The sequence below is a fragment of the Malaclemys terrapin genome, chromosome 2 (genome assembly GCF_027887155.1).
Source record: "Malaclemys terrapin pileata isolate rMalTer1 chromosome 2, rMalTer1.hap1, whole genome shotgun sequence".
NCBI classification, from domain to species: domain Eukaryota; kingdom Metazoa; phylum Chordata; order Testudines; family Emydidae; genus Malaclemys; species Malaclemys terrapin.
In genome coordinates, this window is record NC_071506.1 from 171,599,167 (window position 1) to 171,620,761 (window position 21,595).

Genomic DNA, 21,595 nt, shown 5'->3' on the forward strand with positions numbered 1-21,595 from the left:
AAGTAATGATAAATACTAAAAGGTTCATTTGAAAATACTTTGTATCCATTGTGGATGCATCATCAGCTTTGTGTTTTGCTTTCACAAACAGACTTTTCATCTTCAGCTCTGTCACAGAAGGGAGCAGAAGTGGTGCCACTATGCAGAATAAGGACAGCTGAGGTGGTAATATTGTTCCTGAAGAGGACTTCTTCTTTTGTCCAAAGAGAAACTTCAGTTTACCTTGAAACTGCATTGTCTGTTATGTAAAGAAACAGAATAAAATTATCGTAAGCATTCAATGTATAAAACACTTAAATGGTAATATGATCTATAGACCATAATGTTCAAATAATATTGAACATATTCATGTTCTATCAGTTCTAACACATGCAGATAAACCCTTAGTATGTATTTCATTATCTTTATTATGTTTAATATGTGGCTGTCTAAATCAATTTCTGAAACATGGGAAGGGGAGATAATACTGATTAGAATGGAGACTTTTAAACTAGCCTTTCCCCCTCCTGTTGCTGGAGTAGAAGTTCTGTATCATGTTCCATTAGCCAAGTCTAGCAGCTTATGATGGCAAAAGTAACAGTTTCCTGTATGCCTCAGTCTGGAGCTGGAACTGGGTGTTTTTCCCATGCTCTGATCTCTCCAGGATGAAAATTCCTGAGTTTCCTTCCTCTCTCCCCCATGCCCTTGTGAAAAAATTGTGTGTATTCTCTGAGAGGTACATGGCTGAGGCAAAGTGAAGAGGAACCGTGCAGAGACACAGATGGGAGGGAAGGCGTAGCTGGGAGATAGGCTCAAAATGTCAGGATACTTTGTATGGGGCAGGAAGGGAACCTTCAGACCCTGTCTGAAGACCTTAACCCTCCACTGTACCCAAAATCAGATGTCAGGGATGGGGGGAGGTTGGGAGTTTCAGTCTGAGACTAGCTCCTTCTGCACAGTTCTGTCCTAGAGCAGGATGCTAAGCAAAGATCAACACTGCTGCTGAGACTTGAGAAGAAAGAGTCTTGAGGGACAGACCACTGTATCTCAGGGCTTCTTCACCAGACTGGCACATACTGCAGTTCCACCCCTTTCCCTCAGCTGACATGGTCAGAGAGCAGCGCAAAGGTTCAGGGAGGCATTCACCTCATTGCTCTGCCAGCTACTGCTAATGGCTTGACAGTGCAACCAACACAGCCAGGAGGGATCACATGACATGATTGCCTCCAAGGTGCATGAGAAACTCCTGAGATGGGAACCTGAGCTTTCTTAGCATTATCCCTTTCCTGGTGCATCAACTTTCACCCCCTCACCTCTCCCACTTATCTCTCTTTTTATCTTCTGACTGTAAGAGCTCAGCCAACAGGACAAATCTAACCTTGCAATGCTTAGCCTGCCAAGTTGCTCAAAGCTAACAGCTGTTACAAGCAGCCTGATCTCAGTAGAGGTTTGCCTACCAGAGGAAAATACAAGCACTCCAGCCAAATGTTTTCCAGAGCTACAGGAGTAATGCCTGGACCCAGAAGTAGCTAACTGGGTCATATACAGGAACTTCTCATTTAAAGTTGTAGTTATGTTCCTGAAAAATGCGATTTTAAGCTAAACGATGTTAAGTGAATCCAATTTCCCCATAAGAATTAATGTAAATGAGGGGGTTAGATTCCAGGGAAATTTTTTTCACCAGACAAAAGACTTATATACACATACGCAGTATAAGTTTTAAGCAAACAATTTAATACTGGTAAACAGTGATGATGGTTGTGAAGCTTGGTTGAGGTGGAGGAGTCAGAGAGTGGGATATTTCCCAGGGAATGCCTTACTGCTAAATGAACTAGCAATTGACTGAGCCCTGAAGGGTTAACTCTCACAACATTCTACAAGGCAGCAGGAAAGGAGGGTGGGCAGACAGAGACACATACCCTGTGTGTGAGAGAAAAAATGTGCATTTCCCCTTTAAGTAGCTGACCCCAGGCTTAAGTACACTGCCTTGTTAATTAAATCAGCTTGCTGAGAGACCTGAGAGGGTAGCTACTGCCTAGAAGCTCCCTCCCTCCATCGTGTGTCCCCTCTGCTGTATGAAAGATGGGGTAAGTGGGGTGCAGGAGCAGGGGGGAAGGGGGAGACACCCTAACATTAGCCCCCCTTACCTCCCTTATGCCCTGTACAGCAAGCAGGAGTCTCTGGGAGCAGCTCCAAGGCAGAGGGCAGGAGCAGCACATGGCAGTGGGGGGAGGGACAGCTGCTGCACAGGGAACTTAGGGGAGTGGGGAGCTGATAGGGGGCTGCTGGTCCACTCTGGTTCCAACCACCCACCAGCTAGCTGCAATGGGCTGCTCTTCCTGCAACCAGTGGACAAAATAGACGGCTGCCAAACAACCTTAGAAGGGAGCATTTCACAACTTTAAACAAGCATGTTCCCTAATTGATCAGCAACTTAACATCGAAACAACGTTAACTGGGACGACTTTAAAGTGAGGAGTTCCTGTACTATGCCCATGGCCTTGCAACAAGTGAACCACAAGCATCCAAGACAGAATCTGTATTTTCCTATCTCTTGCTATTTTTCTCTCCCTGTCTTTTTGTGTGTCTTGTTCTACCTTAAGAAGAAACAGGATTGGACTTTAATAACAGACTCTGGAAGTTATCACCTACAACTTACTCTCTTCTCTTCAACAAAGTTATTTGAGACTTTCAAATATGGGTTTTCCCTTTAAAAGGCTCTATACAAAATGAGAGCGGGAGAATATTTATTATTATTGACAGGTTATTATTATTGTTGTTTAACATTTATATTGTGGTACCATCTCAAGGCCACAGCCAGGTTGACCCCATTGTGCCGGGCACTGTACAAATGTATAATAGATGACAGTCTCTGCCCCAAAGACTATACAATCTAAAAGTTGATCCTTTGAATTTTAAATATTATCACTTGTTTTTTCTTTCTTTACCTTGTGTATGTACTTAATAAATGTCCCACCCCCTCCAAAGTTCTTTGTTTAGTGTACAAAAAATGAAACGATGCCTCTGGCAACAGACACATACATCTAAAATAACATCCTGAAAACTCTACCAGTCCTCATAACTGTGTATATTCTGGATTGTGTTTTAGTGCTGAGTTTTTAGAGCTTGGAGTAGGGAGGATTGAACCCATCAAAGGAAGCCTATAGCTTACTTCAGCAGCCACCAGGATAGTTCATAAAGAGAGAAGGTCTCCTTCTCCTTCAATGTCAACACTCAGGCCTTAGACTTTATTCACTTCTTCTCAGCTGACTCTAGATCAGAGACCACGTGGTTCAAGCACTGTGATAAACTGAGTCACATTGCTCTTGCCTAAAAAAGCTGAGTGTTTGATTATCTTATGTAAGGAATCTAAGGAAGAGGTTTCTACAGTGAAGTTGCATTTGGTGGGGAAGGTTAGATGGAAACATTCACCTTATAGTTAGCAAAGAGCCTGTCTATCTAATGAGTTAAAACATACTTTTGTGCATTAGCACTGAGCACCACCGGGTTAAGGACAAACATTTGCTCCCATATTGGGGAGAAGGTGCTGGAAATTACAGGTCTCATAATAAGATGGGGACTCAAACTCTGCTCTGGTTCAGTGTCCTGAGCAGGGAAATCCCTTGTGTTTGGCAGTCCTTCTCTCCAGAGGCAAAGCTGTAGGTGACTTTAGAGAATAGATACAAGTGTGTGTGGCATGAAGGGAGGAGCTGAAGAAGGTGAGTGAAGAGCCTTCTGGGTCAGGAAGGGAGTATCTGGAGGGAACCGCATGCTCTGAGGATGTAGAACAGAAAGCAGAGAAGAGAATGCAGGGCCTGTTTCAAGTAAGCCAGATAGGAATCTCATGAGTCAACACTAGGGAACACAACTGAAGATTCAGACTGCCATGAAAAAATATCATTTGGTGTGAGGGGTGCTGTAACCCAGGAGGAAGACTTAGAGGAGAAGGAGAGTGTTTGCCTGTAAATGGAGGGAATGGTGAGAGCAGGAGAAGAGTTTCACAGACACCCTTTACAAACTGATAGACGAGTGACAGAAAAAGTGTCAGTCAGTGGTAGGAAAATGAAGGTTCTGGTGAGGGTGAGTTTGTTGTAGGGGAAGGAGAAATTGCCGTGGAACCCCCAAATCCCATCAATTTTTGTGATGCCTTTCCTGGGAGGGATTTTCCTGTTATGGTTCAGACCGAGGGGGTAAGGAGGTGCTGCAAATAGGGTTACTCTGCCCACCTTGCCTGAAACTTTGAGCCCAGTGCTCAGGGAAATCTTGGACCACAGCCTTTTCTCTACAGAGTTCTTCTTAGCTGATCATTTAATCCTCATCTTTCATCTTAATTTCCTCTTTGATTGGGAGATGAAAGGGGAAAATGGAGGCTTCTAGGCTGGTGTACAAAAAGACTGAGCAGAATAGTCACTTTTTGCCTCTTTAATTTTTGCTAGGTAGAGACATTGGTCATGATGTTTATGTTTGTGGGATGGAGGAAGAGAAGACATATGAGGTCAGGACTTTTAAACTGAATATAAATATAGAAAAGTATTATTCAAGTAGTAGTATGTATGGAAATATACTATGGGTTTCCTAAAGAATTACAGATCAAGTATATTAAGGATGCCCAATACTTACTTGTGTTATTTTCTTATATAAAGTTCTAGTCAGCTGCATACTGGAACAATGACAAAAATTTCATACTTTCTAACTGAGTGTTTACAGTGTCCTAAAATAGGAGTTGCAACATTAGTACTGATAGATCCTAAACCACAGCAGTGCTACCTGTGCATTTACTAATAAAGACTGTCATTTGGGACAGTTCCAATGATGCAAAATCATAAGTAAAAACATTCAACTAATTAAAAAAAGTCAAAAATAGAAGCCATCCAAAAATTGTATTTCCATATCAGTGCATGCAATTCATACAATCATGTTTAAATATCTTTAAGAGGTCATTTAAATTTGTGCTACTCAGCCACAGCTTGTTTCACACAATTATACTTACAAGGAAACCGGAAGTACTGTCCAACAGGCAGCGGACTCGACAGATGAAACAACGAGTTAAAAAGGAAGAATAATCTGTTGGCATGCTGTCACACTCTTGTGCCTTAAACAACTTACTGAGAATGTATTCTTCTCCTACAAACAATGTGGGTAACATAGGTCAGATTATATGAACTCAGAATGAAAATTCTGTGTACATATTTGAACACATAGTTAAAGAAATTGCTAAAAAGAATATTTCGTAGTGAATATTCAATCATGAATATTAATATCAGCTAGGATATTAAAACAAACAGCACAAAACAACAACTGTGCAATAAGCTTAAGTTAATTTGCCTGGGGGAACATAAACTTTCATATTTTGTGACTTTTTGTGATTTTTCACTCAGCAAAATTAATCTTATATTAACATATTTTGGTTTGCTAGACTTTTCAAAGAAAAAGAGACAAAAAAAGGAAGACCATTAGGAGAACATGCTAATTGGCACTGCTAACAGGCACCAGTCACCCAAAGATCAGCTCTTGCCTCCTGAGTTCTTTCGTAAAGCATGCACTAGTTATGGGCACCAGTGCATAGTTTTTGCAGTATGCATTTCTCAAAAGAAACACGAGTACTTCTCTAGAAGTGTGAACTCTGAGACTTAGTGAAATTCTTTACTGTACATATCTAGAACAAAATTTCAAAGTGTTCATCACTGCTAATTTCCAAACAATGTTGTTCAAATTTAATTCATATCTGCACACTGTTTTTACAGTTTGTTAAATGCCTAGTGCATTTTGTTCCATTCAGTGGTATTTATTTCTTCTATAAAGAAGAGACCACATTTTACAAAGTTCTCCAAAGACTGCAAGAGCTCCTGCGGAAATCATAAGCCTCATGGGGACTGCTTTTGAAATTACAAGTCCTGCATAAATTCTCTGAGTTTAAAAGCCAGCCATGGACTCCTGCTTCATGGTGCTGCTTGCAAGTTTCTTCCTACCCATCTGAAAAAACTATTAATGCTCCATTAGCCTTCTGTGATGTATATACATTTCGCCATAGGTCTGGTATACTTTAAGTTTGTGAAAGGTCTGAAGGACTTCATACATTTTACCCAAATTATGGCAGACTCCAGGAACTTGACAAAATGGGTTATTTCCAGTGAATAACCCTGTGAGGTAGTTACAGTATCACCCACGTTGTTTAGAAAGGAGAACAGAGAAAGCGGGGCCAAAATTTTCAGAAATTATCACTAGTTTTGGGTGCCTCCAATTTTTATGTGCCCAATTTGAGGCACCAGATTTTTCAAAGGAGATGAGCATTCACCATTCCTACTGACTTAAACTGGAGTTCTGGGTATTCAATTCCTCTGAAAGTTTTAGGCCTTGGGGAACAAAGAGCATTTTTTCACTTGTCAAAAACTGTTCTTACTTTTTTAGCTGGACAAACAAAAAAAAATAAAAAAAAAACTTGGCAGACTTCATGTTCATGTGCTAAGAAGTTTCTCTGGTCTGTAGCTGGAAGGTGGGCAGGTGTGGCATGTCTGAGCTAAGGCTAGAGTTGAAACCTTAACTGAACATTTTCTGTTTTCTAGCATTTCTCATTAATCAAATATTATTGTTAAAAGATGTATTTAAAGGGCAATAAAGTTTCAACCTCAACTCTATATTGAAGTTTTACTGGGAATATTATTATTACCACTATTACTACCTTAGACAAGTCACAACCACTACATACCTTAGTTTGTCCATGTACAAAATGGGAATAAAAATAGTTACCCACCTCCCAGGGGTGCCCATCTATAAAGTCCTTTAAAATCCTTTAATGAACGGCTTAATACCGTAGAAGTGCAAATTATTAACAGTAGTAGCAATGGATACTTTTATTCCAAAGAATCCCACAATGTAGTGTTTAAACTTAAACTGATGTTTAGACTATGCTGCGGGATCACTTTACCTCTACAACGCAGACACCTGTGATGTGAAATGTGGTAATTATTCAGCAGCCCTAAACTGCACAGCAACACTACACAGAAATTTTGCATAGGAATGAATAATAATTTATCCAGATAAAATTTCAGGAGAAATTTAGAGTGACAGAATGTAGTCACCAGAGAAGGATCATGGCTCAGTTGCTCGAGTTCACATCCCTCTTGTATTCTTAGAGAAAGGGAACTTTAATGCCTAGAAGTAGACATGATTTCTGTTTTATGCCTCATCTGATAGAGAGCACCTCTAAACAGCAGAGGGTGCTCTAACACCATGCTGGGACAGTATCGAATTAAGGAAAATGGACTGCAGCACCTGCTTGTTCTTTAGAGGTCTTTTATCCAAGTAGCTTTGGGTAAGAAAGCAAATGGGATTACAGCACAAAGTGATACTGCTGTAGTAATAGTGTTCAGAAACCTTCTGCATACTGTATTTTTGTGACTGAGAGAAATATTGATATGTTATTTAAAGACAAGAGCTTAGTAGGATTAACCATTTATATGGATGATGAGAAGCTCTACAGCTACATTAGACAGAAAAAAATAAAAGTAATGTAAACTCTCATGCTTCAAGGCATAAACCATTTTCTAACTGTCAAGAGTTAGGAAGAAACATCCCCCATGGGCTCATCATGTTGTAATTGTCCTCTCTGAGGGTTTCTGCACCTTGCTTTGAGGAATCTGGCGCTAGTCACTATCAGAGTCAGGTTGCGGGACTAGATGGACCACTGATCTGGATTCACTATGACAATTCCTATCTCTCTAAGGAATATTACGCAAACCCACCTGTTTCTGTCTGCAATTGTTGTCCAGACACTAATTGTGGAGGATTCATGGCCCAGTGCAGTTGTCTACAGAAATCTTGGCGATCATCCACATGAATGTAATCGTATATATTTTGGTGCATTACATCAGTCTGAAATAATTACAATAAACAATGGTTAGGCTGTAAGTTCATTGGCTAGGGGCTGTCATTATCTCTATATCCCCATTAGATGGATGGTTGGTGGGGATCGGGTCAGAGCTAAGATTGCTTGAGGAACATTATTTCTGAATTTCCTGACTTTCACATGTTTACTTTTTATTTTAAACTACAGTAATGTAGTGAGGATCTTTTTAGCCTTAATTCTTAATTTCCTGACTTTTGTGCATGTGCAAAATATCCATCAATGTTGCATTAAGGTAATTTTTGCATTTATTACAAAAATGCTTGTTCTGAATGTTAAATTGAAGGGATAAATTACAATGATGAGCATTGGGGATATATTCTATATTTGTAACAGTTCATGTCTTTGTTTACCAATGATTCACAATAACAGAATAGCTCCAAAATGTCTTCTGGGATGTTACATAGAATACACATTCACTTGAATTCTAAAAAAATATAAAAATATAAAAATAGGAAAATTACAGTACAATATCCTAGTCTGGAATTGCATCATAAATATACCTTTATTCCATTTATATTTTATATCTAGTCAACTGTAAAGGCACATGTCAAAACAGTGTACTGTACATGATTTTAGAGAGCGTATCAAAAGAAATGACAGCAAGGAAGCCATTACAGATTGTACAACATTAAGCATTCTAAATACTTTTAATATATATTTACCTGATGAAAGCCTAGATAGTCCACAATAGTTGATGATGCATAAAATATCATTCCATCTGAACTCACCACCAAGGCAAAACCATTCAGTGACTGGGAGAAGGGAGATAAAACAAAGAATATAAAAGTCAACAAAAGACAAAATACAAGAAGTAAAATTGGTATGACGTTTATTAACATATTTTTTAAGATTTTCTTTCCTAGTGCTCAATTATGGAATAACCACATAGCAGAAAGATGGAAACTAAAGTGTTGCTTAGAACAGACATTTATTAATTTAATTTAGCTTTACTAAAATAGAGTCCTATGACTGTGAGGTTAACAGGCAGCATCTGTACCCCATTGATTTGTCTGCTACATCATATGGACTAGTTTCTTCTGTCTTTACAGTGAGTAGTTTCATTGATATCTATAGGACTCTGATGTAAAGTTGCTGCTCAGTGCAAGAGGAGCAGACTATGTGCCTATACAATGATGGGCTAATCAAATATTTATCAAATGCTAAAGAAAAATAACACATGGGTGTATCTTCTCATCTTGATATAGGGGGATCGATTTTCATAACCCAGAATTAAATTCCTGCATATCAACATGAGGCTATAATAGTTTCAAATATAATTAGGCATTTAAATAGCTCAGAAGTTTTGAATATTACATATGTATTGCCAGAAATATGTAACCTCTGGTTAGTAAAGAACGGTTACTTACCTTCTGTAACTGTTGTTCTTCGAGATGTGTTGTTCATGTCCATTACACATTAGGTGTACGCGCGCCGCGTGCACGGACGTCGGAAACTTTTTCCCTTAGCGGCTCCCGTCGGGCCGGCGGGGCCCCCTCCTTCCCGCCAGAGCGGCGCCCCGCTCCAGGGTATATATATCCCTGCCGACCCGACCCCTCCGGTTCCTTCTTGCCGGAGACTCCGACAGAGGGGAAGGAGGGTGGGAAGTGTAATGGACGTGAACAACACATCTCGAAGAACAACAGTTACAGAAGGTAAGTAACCGTTCTTTCTTCTTCGAGTGATTGTTCACATCCATTACACATTAGGTGATTCCCAAGCTTACCATCGGAGGTGGGTAGGAGTCAAGGTACAACTGACTGTAGCACAGCCCGACCGACCATCGCGTCCTCTCTGGTCTGATGATGGATCCCGTAGTGGGCTGTGAACGTATGTACGGACGACCAGGTGGCTGCCTTACAGATCTCCTGGATAGGGACCTGCGCCAAGAAGGCCGTTGAGGACACTTGGGCTCTAGTCGAGTGGGCCCGGATCTCCGGGGCCGGAATATTGGCGAGCTCATAACAAGTGCGTATACAATGCACAATCCATGCCGACAAGCGCTGTGTCGAGATAGGCAAGCCTTTCATACGTTCCGCAATAGCAATGAACAGCTGGGGTGTTCTGCGGAACGGCCTGGTCCGTTCCAGGTAAAATGCCAACGCCCTTTGGACATCCAGGGTGTGTAGGCTGCGGTGGTGAGGGTCCGTATGGGGTTTAGGAAAAAACACCGGTAGGCAAATGTCCTGCCCCATGTGAAACTGTGATACCACCTTTGGGAGGAATTTGGGGTGCGGCCTCAGTTGCACCTTATCCTTATGGAACACTGTATAGGGTGGTTCCGAAGAGAGGGCTCTCAATTCCGATACCCTTCTGGCCGATGTGATGGCCACGAGAAACGCCACCTTCCACGAGAGGTGCGTGAGGGAGCAAGTGGCTAGGGGCTCAAAGGGGGGACTCATGAGTCTTGTTAGGACTAGGTTCAGACTCCACGCCGGGACAGGCGGGCGCGAGTAGGGAAACACCCTTTCCAGCCCCTTGAGGAATCGGGCCACTGTGGGGTTGGAGAACACTGACACTCCCAACTCTCCCGGATGGAAGGCCGAGATAGCGGCTAAGTGAACTCTAATTGAGGCGGGCGCAAGCCCTTGATTCTTGAGGTGCAGTAGGTAGTCCAGGATCGACGGAACTGAGGCTTGTAAAGGCTGTATGCGTTGAGGCTCACACCAGTGGGAGAACCTTTTCCATTTTGCCAGGTAGGTCGCTCTTGTAAAGGGCTTCCTACTATTAAGGAGGATTTGCTGAACTTGGTGAGAGCACCTGTGTTCTGCATCATTCAGCCAGAGAGATACCATGCCATGAGATGTAGCGAAGACAGGTTCGGGTGGAGTAGGCGACCTTTGTCTTGCGTGACTAGGTCGCGATGGAGGGGGAGGGTGATTGGATCGGCTATGGACAGTTCCAGCAGGGACGTGAACCAATGCTGGCGTGGCCAGGCCGGGGCGATAAGTATGATCGTCGCCCTGTCCCTGCGGGTCTTGAGGAGAACCTTGTGTATGAGTGGGAACGGAGGGAAGGCATATCTCAGGCTCCTTCCCCATGGGATCATGAAAGCATCTGCTAATGATCCCCGGCTGAGGTTCTGGAACGAGCAGAACTGAGGGCATTGGCTGTTGTCCCTGGTGGCGAATAGATCCACCCGGGGAAAGCCCCACCTCCGGAAGATCAAATGCAGGACGTCTCGCCTCAACGTCCATTCGTGCATTCGGTAGGATCGGCTGAGGCGGTCTGCTAAGCCGTTTTGAATCCCCGGAAGATACGTCACGATGAGGTGTATCGCATGGGCTATACAGAAGTTCCATAATTGGAGTGCCTCGTGACAGAGGGGAGAAGACCGGGACCCGCCCTGCTTGTTTATATAGAACATGGTGGTAGTGTTGTCCGTCAGGACTGCCACGCTGTGACCTTTTAAGGTGGCGCGGAAGGTCTGACAGGCGAGGCGAACCGCTCTTAGCTCCTTCAGATTGATGTGAAGCAGCTTGTCTTCTCTGGACCACAGCCCTTGGGTCCGCAGTTCCCCCAGGTGCGCCCCCCAACCCAGGTCCGATGCATCTGTTACTAACGTCAGAGTGGGCTGTGGGGCAGCGAAGGGGATCCCTTCGCATACCTGTTGGCAATCGAGCCACCAGCGTAGCGAGCCGAGCACCTGGTTTGGGATCGTGACTACTTGATCCAATGGGTCTCTGTTGGGGCAATGCGTGTGGGCGAACCACAACTGTAAAGGCCGGAGCCTCAGGCGGGCATGTCTTACCACGTGTGTGCAAGCTGCCATATGCCCCAGAAGCTGCATGCAACATCTTGCCGTTGTCGTGGGGAACTTTTGGACCGAGCTTACGGCTCTGTGAATTGACATGAACTGTGCCTCTGGTAGGCTCGCTTGTGCGGTTACCGAGTCCAGGGTTGCACCTATGAAGTCCAGCCTCTGTGTGGGGACTAACGTGGACTTGGGCATGTTGACCCGGAGGCCGAGCTTGTCGAACGTCTGCAAGGCCAGCGTCACGTGAGATCGGACCTCGGCCTCCGACCTGCCCGCGAGTAGCCAATCGTCCAGGTACGGAAACACACGCATCCTTCTCTTTCGAAGGAAGGCTGCTACCACGGACATGCATTTCGTGAACACTCGTGGTGCTGATGCCAGGCCGAAGGACAGGACCGTAAATTGGAAATGGCGCTGGTCGACAACGAAGCGCAGGAATCGCCTGTGAGCTGGATTGATTGCGATGTGAAAATAGGCATCTTTCATATCGAGGGCAGCATACCAATCCCCCGGATCCAGGGATGGGATAATAGTTCCCAGGGAGACCATACGGAAGCGAGCTTTGATCAGAAACTTGTTTAGATCGCGCAGGTCCAAAATAGGACGGAGGCCTCCTTTTGCCTTGGGGATCAGGAAGTATCTGGAGTAGAATCCTTTTCCCCTCAGGTCTGTTGGGACCTCTTCTACTGCTCCAGCAGCGAGAAGGGTCTGAACCTCCTGCGTGAGAAGTTGCTCGTGAGAAGGGTCCCTGAAGAGGGACGGGGAAGGGGGATGGCAGGGAGGGGGTGAGGAAAACTGGAGGGTATAGCCCGCCTTCACTGTGCGCAGGACCCATTGGTCCGATGTTGTGCGCGACCATGCCCGGTAGAAATGGGACAGGCGGTCTTTGAAAAACAGAGGAGGATCCGGTATGGAATATGGTACGCTGTCCTCGGGCGTAGCTTCAAAAGCCTGGTTTATTCCCTGGCTGTGGCTTGCCCTGGCCGTGACTCTGGCCCTGGTTAGGCGTATTGTTACGTCTCCGCCTGTTATCCCTGCCTCGACGGCGGTACGGCTCGTGTTGGGGGCGAGGGTGGTATTGCCTTTGTGGCGGCTGGGGTTTAAAGGGCTTACGCTGCGTTACCGGAGTGTGCATACCCAACGACTTAAGGGTCGCTCGTGAGTCCTTAAGGCTATGTAGCCTGGCGTCCGTCTGGTCGGAAAACAAGCCCGAACCTTCAAACGGGAGGTCCTGCAGCGTGGTCTGCACCTCTGGCGGGAGACCTGAAGCCTGCAACCACGCCGAACGCCTCATCACGACTCCCGACGCAATTGTTCTAGCCGCAGCGTCGGCTGAGTCTAGTGTGGCCTGTAATGAGGTCTTGGCCACTGCCATTCCCTCATCCACCAGGGCCGTGAACTCCTGATGCGCGTCAGGTGGGAGGGAGTCCTTAAACTTGGCAACTGATGCCCAAGAGTTAAAATTGTGCCTGTTTAGAATCGCCTGCTGATTGGCGATCCTCAGTTGAAGACCCCCAGATGAATAGACTTTCCTCCCGAATAAGTCCAACCTCTTAACTTCCTTGCCCTTGGGGGCAGGAGCTTGCTGGCCATGCCGCTCCTTTTCGTTGACCGCCGAGACCACCAGCGAACAGGGGGACGGATGTAGAAAGAGGAAGTCAAACCCTCTAGATGGGGCGAAGTATTTCCTCTCCATGCCTTTTGCAGTTGGCGTACTGGAGGCCGGTGTTTGCCACACCGTCTTATAGTTGGACTGTACTGTCCGTATAATCGGGAGAGCGACTCTGGAGGGGCCCTCTGGGCTCAGGATATCGACCATGGGGTCGTCCTGCTCTACAGTCTCCTCCGCTTGCAAGCCCAGATTGAGGGCTACCCGGCGAAGCAGGTCTTGGTGTGCCCGATGGTCAATCGGGGGAGGGCCGGACACCAGTGTGCCCGCTACCGCCTCGTCTGGCGAGGAGGAAGAGGTCGGGGCCTTCTGCCCATCCTCATTGTCCTGCAATCCGGCATCAGCCAATTGTTCCTCTGCGGCCTGACCCGCAGCGTGGGATTGGGACGGCACCGTACTCGGTGCCGAGTCCACTCCTTCCCGCTCCGGTGGTCTAGAGACCGTTGCCTCCCTATACGATGGCGGACGGTGCCGCAGGGAGCGGGATCGGTACCCGGATGGCCCGGATCTCGAGGCCCTCGATGGGGGCCCTTGCTGGTGGTAGGCCCAGGGTGTCCAGAATGGCCATTGGCTCGGTTGGCCCCATTGGGACCGACCGTAGTCCCTGCTGGCCTGTGACCTATGGGCATACCCGCCGTACCGGTCTGAGTCAGTCCCCGAGACCACGGACGGTGACCTGGAAGGCCACGGTGGAGCCGTAGGATGGTGCCGGTCCGGTTTTGGGGAGTAGCGCCTCCGCGACCAGGACCTGGAATAGCGCCTCGCCGACCTGGACCTGGAACGGTACCGGTGATCGCGGGACCGGGAACGGCTACGGCTGGTCAGCCTTGGGTAACGAACCGCCAACGCTTCGCGGTGTCGACTCGTGCTCGGTTGCTGAGTCGGTGCCGACCGCTTGTTGAAGCCCGACTGCTGCGGTGCTTCCTGCGCCGAGGGCAACCAGGAGTCCACCGAGGCGGAGCTCGACCGGGACCGGTTCCTGGAGCGGTGCCGAGACGGCGACCGTGATGGGCGCACCATCGCCGGCTTGCCTCTGCGCGGCAGCATCGGCGGGGTGCCCTCAGCGCGTGCCAGGGCCTCAACGGACAAAGCAATGAGGTCCTTAGCTGCCTCAAATGCGTCCAGAGTGGAGGGCTGTTCCACGAGCTCCTCCAGCCCTTCATCCTCGCTCGACGCGCCCATCCCGGGGCTCGACGGGCCTTTCGGCGCCGGAGCCACTACCGGGGTCCGTGTTGGGGCCGTATCGGCCTTAGGGGCACTCGAGGTCTTTACCGGTCCCGCCCTCTTGTGCGGGGAGCGTCCTCGGGCCTTAGGTTGGCCCTTCGCTTTCGCCGGCGAAGACGATCAGCGTCGTGTATTTCCCCGCTGGGTCGGTGCCGCGGGCTTCAGGTGACCCGCCGGCGCCGGTTCCCGCACCGATGCCGGGGCGCTCCGCACGGAGGCAGACGGTGCCGTCGAAGTGGAGGGCTGTAACGCCGTCTCCATGAGCAGCTGCTTAAGGCGAAAGTCCCTCTCTTTTTTAGTTCTGGGCTTAAAGGCCTTGCAGATCTTGCAGCGCTCTTTCTGGTGAGCCTCCCCCAGGCAACGGAGACACGAAGCGTGGGGGTCGCTCAATGGCATAGGCCTGCGACACGTGGCACAAGCCTTGAAGCCTTGGGCGTGTGGCATACACCGCCGCCCAGGGCCGGTGCCGGGGCTGAACAAACAACCCCGGCAGGAACTTTAAGTACCCTAATGAGCTGTTAACTACTGGCTCAACACTATTACAAACTAACTGATAACTGCTAGATAACACTAATGACTATTGCTAAGGGACACTCTCAGACGAGAGACAGAGTTGTTCCAACGCCGCCACGGACGGTAAGAAGGAACTGGAGGGGTCGGGTCGGCAGGGATATATATACCCTGGAGCGGGGCGCCGCTCTGGCGGGAAGGAGGGGGCCCCGCCGGCCCGACGGGAGCCGCTAAGGGAAAAAGTTTCCGACGTCCGTGCACGCGGCGCGCGTACACCTAATGTGTAATGGACGTGAACAATCACTCGAAGAAGAATAGTAGGATGTTAATTATTTCAGTCCTAAGCCCTTAATACAAAGTCTGATACTAAATTTGTTTCCCCTGCCTATCACAATGTAAAGATATCATTTTAATTCCCCCTCCCCCATACATTGTGATAGTTACCATAATTTTTCAGCAAGAGCATTCTCCTTCTTAGAATGACATAGTGGATAATGACCTGAAACGTATTCTCTCTCCTTTTTTTAAACTTACCTTTTTTGGTTACACTTAATACAAAGACTAATTAAAATGTAATAACAGTGCAGTTAACCTTTATGATACTTGGGATTACTACTAATTCATATAACTGGAAGGTTAATGACACGAGCAAATTACTTGTCACCCATTTAATTTCAAACTATATTACACTAACTTTTCTGAATATATATTTTTGATACATGTACCTAATACAAAATCCTCTAACCAGAAAAATAACTATTGTGGGTAACACTTTAACTGTAGTACAATTACTATATAACTATATAAATACTATATATATTCTAAAATGTAACCAATTTTTCAAAAACTTTAACAAAATACTATGTTGGCATAATTATATAAATAAAATAAGGAATATTTAAAGTAAGGGGAGTAAGCAATAGAACTTAATGCACTGATATCATAAACCAATACACAGTAAAAGGGGAAGGGATAGCTCAGTGATTTGAGCATTAGCCTGCTAAACCCAGGGTTGTAAGCTCAATCCTTGAGGGGGCCACTTAGGGATCTGGGCAAAATCAGTACTTGGTCCTGCTAGTGAAGGCAGGGGGCTGGACTTGATGACCTTTCAGGGTCCCTTCTAGTTCTATAAGATTGGTATATCTCCATATATTATATTAAAGAAGACAATATATGTAGAGTAATATTATGCCAGGTAACGTAAGCAACAAGTTCATTTATATCCATATAAAAATAAGAACAGATATAAATGAAGTACATTACACAAACTAACTCTGGTCATACCTAATCTAGATTTGTCTAATTTTGACTACCTTTCCCTACCCCAGGACCCCCATGACACTTTGTCACCACAGAGGGACTGTATTTCAGAGCTGGATTAACTAATTCCTGCATATGGTGTATATATCAATTGGTAAAAAGCATTGAGATTGTTTGAGATCAAAGTTGTATATATATAATACTGCTACTTTCCTCTTCCCTCAAACTGTTTTTTTTTATTAAAAACATGAACATTACAGTGGACAGATATATTAATTCTCATGCATTGTGGGGCCACGTTTTCAAGAGCTCAGTTCCCATAAGGGTGAGATTTTTAATAGTGCTCAGCACCCAGCAGTTCCCTTTGTGACATTTATGGCCAGAATTTCAAAAGAGCTCAGCACCAACAGGCTGAGCTCCTCAGAACATTTGTCCCTAATGGTAGGTGCTGAGCACCTTTGAGAAATTTGGACCTGTGTGGCTATTCACCCCAGGGTGAAAATGCCTTAAAGAACCATGATGTGTGAAATGGATGGCTAGCGAGAGGTCCAGCAGAAAGACTTTAGGGTAGAGATCCCAAACTGTGGGTCACACCTCTCTAAAGGGGCATGGAGGAACATTCTGGGGGACGTGGCAGGCCAAGGCCAGCCCTCGGGGGGGGGGGGGCGGGGAGGGAGTGCCACCCAGCCCCAACCTCAGCTCTGCTCTGGCCCCACCCTCAGCCTCGGTGTGGCTCCTGGCCCCCACTGCATCCCAGTTCCAGCTTTGCCCCCAGGCTCGCCCCCAGCCTCAGCCCCTGGCCGCAGCTCTGTTCTCAGCCCCAGACCCACCCCCACCTGAGGCCCCAGCTGAGACGCCCTTACCCCTATCTGCATTCCCACCCACCCACCATGGCCTCTCCTCTCCTCCAGGATGAGGAGACAAGGGTAAGGGGGGGTCGCGACCCTGAAAAGTTTGGGAACCACTGCTTTAGGGCCTTGTCTCTATTAGAAATAGCACTGTTTCAGCAATTGATTTAGCTGAATTGGTGCTGGCCAGGGGTTAGCTGTAAAGCAGACAAGGACAAACTGTGATCAGCATCAGTTTAGCCAACTGGAGTTAATCCCTGCTCAGAACAGGCATTACCTCTGGCTAGCTGAACTGGTGCTGATCACTAGTATCTCCATGGCTATTCTTCCAGCAAAACCAATGGCAGAAATGGTGCTATTTTCTTCTGCAAACAAGGCTCTAGTCTAGATGCCACATGAATCTTACTTCCTCCCATTTGTGCCTTTCACTGTGCTGACAGTATCTCTGTGGATGGTATTCTGTCATATCCATTTACAATATCAGAAGGAGACAAGAAAGGATTTTTGGCATCTTGTCTCTTTGGATTCTTCTTTGCAGCAATGAAACCACCAGTGATATGATGTCAGGAATTTTATTACATTTTAAACATCTGGTAGGCTCTTTAACTAAAACCTCCAGACTAAAAACTTCCACAAAGGTAAATGGAGCATTTATGTGAGCTCCTTTATGCAGGTGACTATACTCATAATGTGCACACGGCAAAGAACTTCCCAGTCATCAACTATTCATTAGCTGAGATAGCTAGAAATGCTGACCTTGCCAACTGCTTCAAGAAAAACAAGGTAATTTGCCAGCCCACATCTGGGAAAGCATATACAAGACCTAGAATCACTCTGAAACATAGGGCCTGATGCTGCAAGGTACCGAGCGCACTTAATTCCCATTTTTGTTGGCTTCCATGTAAGATGGGGATATTCAGCCCTTCTAGGTGGTAGTGGACTTACCTTGTAGGAATTTTGTCAAACACTGTTCTTATGGATCAAGAAATTGCTACTCAAATTATTAAGGGATGTTCTGCACCCAATATATTGCCACATCTAGGCCCTGCACCATATTCCACAAGAGACTGAAGTCTGCTTTTAAAAAGCAGAACTAATTTTCAACTCACACCACAGCTATGAAACATGGAAAAGCTACTGTTAATAATTCAAAGAACTGGAATGAGTCAGTGAATGTATGTATGTGTAGGGAGAGGTTAGAGAAGTGTGGGAGGGAAGAGAGGAGAGAGAGAGAGAGAGAGAGAGAGAATGTGTGTGTGTGTGTGAGAGAGAGAGAGAGACACACACACAGGGGGTTGGAGGATGTGAGAGAAAGCGAGATGGGGGGGTTGGAGGAGGTGTTCATGGGAATGGGGGTTGATGTAGTGGGAGGAGATTCAGGAGTGTGTGTATTTGGGTAGAGATGGAACAGAGCAGGGAAGTGGAGGAGATGTGTGGAGAGTTGCTCCTGGTTTTTCTTTCTTGTAACACCTACTTTCTTTTCTGTGGGGAGACCTTAACTGAGAATCTCCTGCTTTCCCAATGTTTAAGCCTGAGGTTTTGAAGCTCCATGTTCTGGAAGAATAAAGGGAATGGAAGGCACTGTTGTGCAGCAGCAACCCTAATTCCACCTTAGCAAAGTTATTTGTGATTAACTCAAGGCCCATGTTACAAAAAATGTTACATTAGCTGGGAAACCTGCAGCACAATCCACACTAACTAAAAAACCAGCTGAATATGGAGCAAAACTTCAAAACTAAAGTCCAGGATGAGGAGACAAGACTGTTTTTTAAAATGTTATCTTAAAACACTACTCAATGAGAAGACATATTATCCACAGCAGAGAGGGCTCAGTACAGATGTACGGGGCAGTGCATTGTTGTGCTACCCCAGAAACAGACCAGGAATCTGCTTTCATTACCTCCTGGTTCCACAGGGGGTGACTGCGATGTTGCACTCCATATGTTTATGGAAATATGTTTATAAGTGTAAATATGATGTAACTGGAATATGCTTTATGCAAAAGGTCTCTTGTAAGGTATCATTACAAAGCTTATAATCTACCAAGTGTGGTCATCCTATTTGTATAAATGTATCATTCTTGTATCTGAAACTAGAAATATGAAATATAACGCTGAGGTCCTATTGTAATTATGCAAAGTGTGGGCTAGTAATGGTGGTTTGGAATCTTGATGGCTCCCATCAACTAGGACAATTGGTTGTAAATGTCTCTGTTTATTTGCAAGGCTTCCTGTGAGTCAGGCCAGGAAGAATGAAGGCTTGGGGTCTCACAGGACATGTGACTATGTCACCTGGTACTAGAATCCATCTTAAACCTGGTGCTTTTCTATTTAGAAGGAGGGGTGGGAACCCAGAGAGACAAAAGATTCCTGCCTTGTGCCAAAGCTATATAAGGGGGTGGAACAGAACAAAGGAGGTTCCAGTCATGAGAAATCCCCTAGTTACCTTGTCAAGCAGGTGCTTGGGGCGGCCGCTCCAGAGAGAGGCGGCACGTCCAGGTATTCGGTGGCAATTCGGCGGATGGTCCCTTTTTGTTTTGGCTGCTTGGGGCAGCCAAAACCCTGGAGCCAGCCCTGCACCTGAGCTGGAGCTAACAAGAACTGTACCAGGGGCAAGGATAGGGCCCAGACTAGGAAGGAGTCCAGTCTATGAAAGAAGCTTATTGGAACATCTCTGAGGGTGAGATTTTACCTGTAATCAGTTTCTTAATGTATTAGGCTTAGACTTGCGTGTTTTCTTTTATTTTGCTTGGTAACTTACTTTGTTCTGTCTGTTACTACTTGGAACCACTTAAATCCTACTTTTTATACTTAATAAAATCACTTTTGCTTATTACCGTAATTAACCCAGAGTTAGTAATTAATACCTGGGCGAGCAAACGGTTGTACATATCTCTCTATCAGTGTTATAGAGGGTGGACAATTTATGAGTTTACCCTGTATAAGCTTTATACAGAGTAAAACGGATTCATTTGGGGTTTGGATCCCATTGGGAGCTCGGTGTCTGGGTGCTGGAGACAGGAGCACTTCTTAAGCTGTTTTCAGTTAAGTCTGCAGCTTTGGAGCGCATGGTTCAGACCTGGGTCTGTGTTGGAGCAGATTGGCGTGTCTGGCTCAACAAGGCAAGGTTCTGAAGGCCCAAATTGGCAGAGAAAATGGGCTCAAAGGTAGTCTCAGCACATCAGGTGACAGTCCCAAGGATATTTCTGTGATCGAACCCATCACAGTGACATACTCAGCACCAGCCCTATATCTGGTTCAGTGTGTATCCCCATTCCCTGCCCAATCTTGCCCACTCCTACCTGCATGTGTGGGGAAGGGAATATAGCAGCCCTATGGAAACTGCATAGCCCCCGTGCAGCTACCCAAGGTCTAGATAGTTGGCATCAGGGAGTAAGGGGGCACCTTACAGGAGTGTGTGGAAGTATAGGAAGGGCTACAGACTGGGTCTTAGATTTTAGAGACTAGAGAAATGTTAAAATACCTTCATTCTGCAATTCTTTGTCCAGGCTGTGCCTACTACATAGTAATAAATAGTGTTTTATCAATAATAGTTCAATTGCCTGCCAAAACAATTTCCAAACATTGAATATATTTACTTTTTCAAAAGGTTTCATAGTAGAAATTTGAGCAGTGACAACTAAACACAACTTTATTGTCTAAGCTGTAAAAATAAATGATTGTAAAATGCCATTTGGTAAACCATATGGATTCAATGGCAGATGGAATTTCTAATCCAGGCTAAAACTTGAAACATATGAGACAGACTTAACTATGCACTGCAAACACTTGTTTGTTTGTGTTTGGTTTTGTTTGTTTAAGAAACTCATGTTTCTTACATTGTACATGAAAAATGAAATCACTTTTTTCCAAATGGAAAAAAGGGCTTGGCATCAAACTGTGGACTGTGTTCTTTTTAAAAACAAGTACATCCAATTATGTACTCACGAAAAGCTGCACCTGCTACTTAAACAAAAAAACAATTAATATGTCAGTTCAAAGCAAGTTCACTGTTACTTTGGTGCCCATAGTAGCTCTGAGATTAAAGTTATCAACCTCTTCCATTATGAGGTTTTAGAAACATTATTAATAAAAAGGTTCTCCCTGGGAATGAAGACAAATATTTTGAGGAAGATAGGACTTCCTTTGGCAAGATCCTTTATATATCCTGATGTTTTTTCTGGTCCCATAACAGAGAATCAGCCAGCAAATACTTCAAAGATATTTTGGTCAAGGTCACGGCATAGTAAAAATAAGAAAAAAAGATCAGTTCCAAGCCACATTTCTCTTATTATTCTTCTTTGAAATAAAGGAAAATTCACTAGCATTGTGATCTCCAGAGACCACACTGCTATGGTTACTAAAGTACAACAGTCAAGGCCTGGAGCCGTGCCTTGCTCAGAACAGATTTTCAAGTCACGCAACACGGGCACTAAATTTCCAGAG

At 45.4% G+C, this 21,595-nt stretch overlaps 1 protein-coding gene across 3 annotated transcripts in view; it reads right to left on the reverse strand.

Annotated features, from left to right (window-relative positions):
- Window positions 1–21,595, reverse strand: part of AHRR (aryl hydrocarbon receptor repressor) — a 142,061-nt gene that overhangs the window by 15,196 nt on the left and 105,270 nt on the right. For all 3 annotated transcript variants that reach the window (XM_054018575.1, XM_054018574.1, XM_054018573.1), the window contains 4 exons: window positions 8,548–8,637; window positions 7,722–7,851; window positions 4,970–5,103; window positions 39–238 (listed from right to left, as the gene is read on the reverse strand). In XM_054018575.1, coding sequence (XP_053874550.1) covers window positions 39–238; window positions 4,970–5,103; window positions 7,722–7,851; window positions 8,548–8,637 — 554 coding nt within the window. The remainder of the gene's footprint in view (window positions 1–38; window positions 239–4,969; window positions 5,104–7,721; window positions 7,852–8,547; window positions 8,638–21,595) is intronic.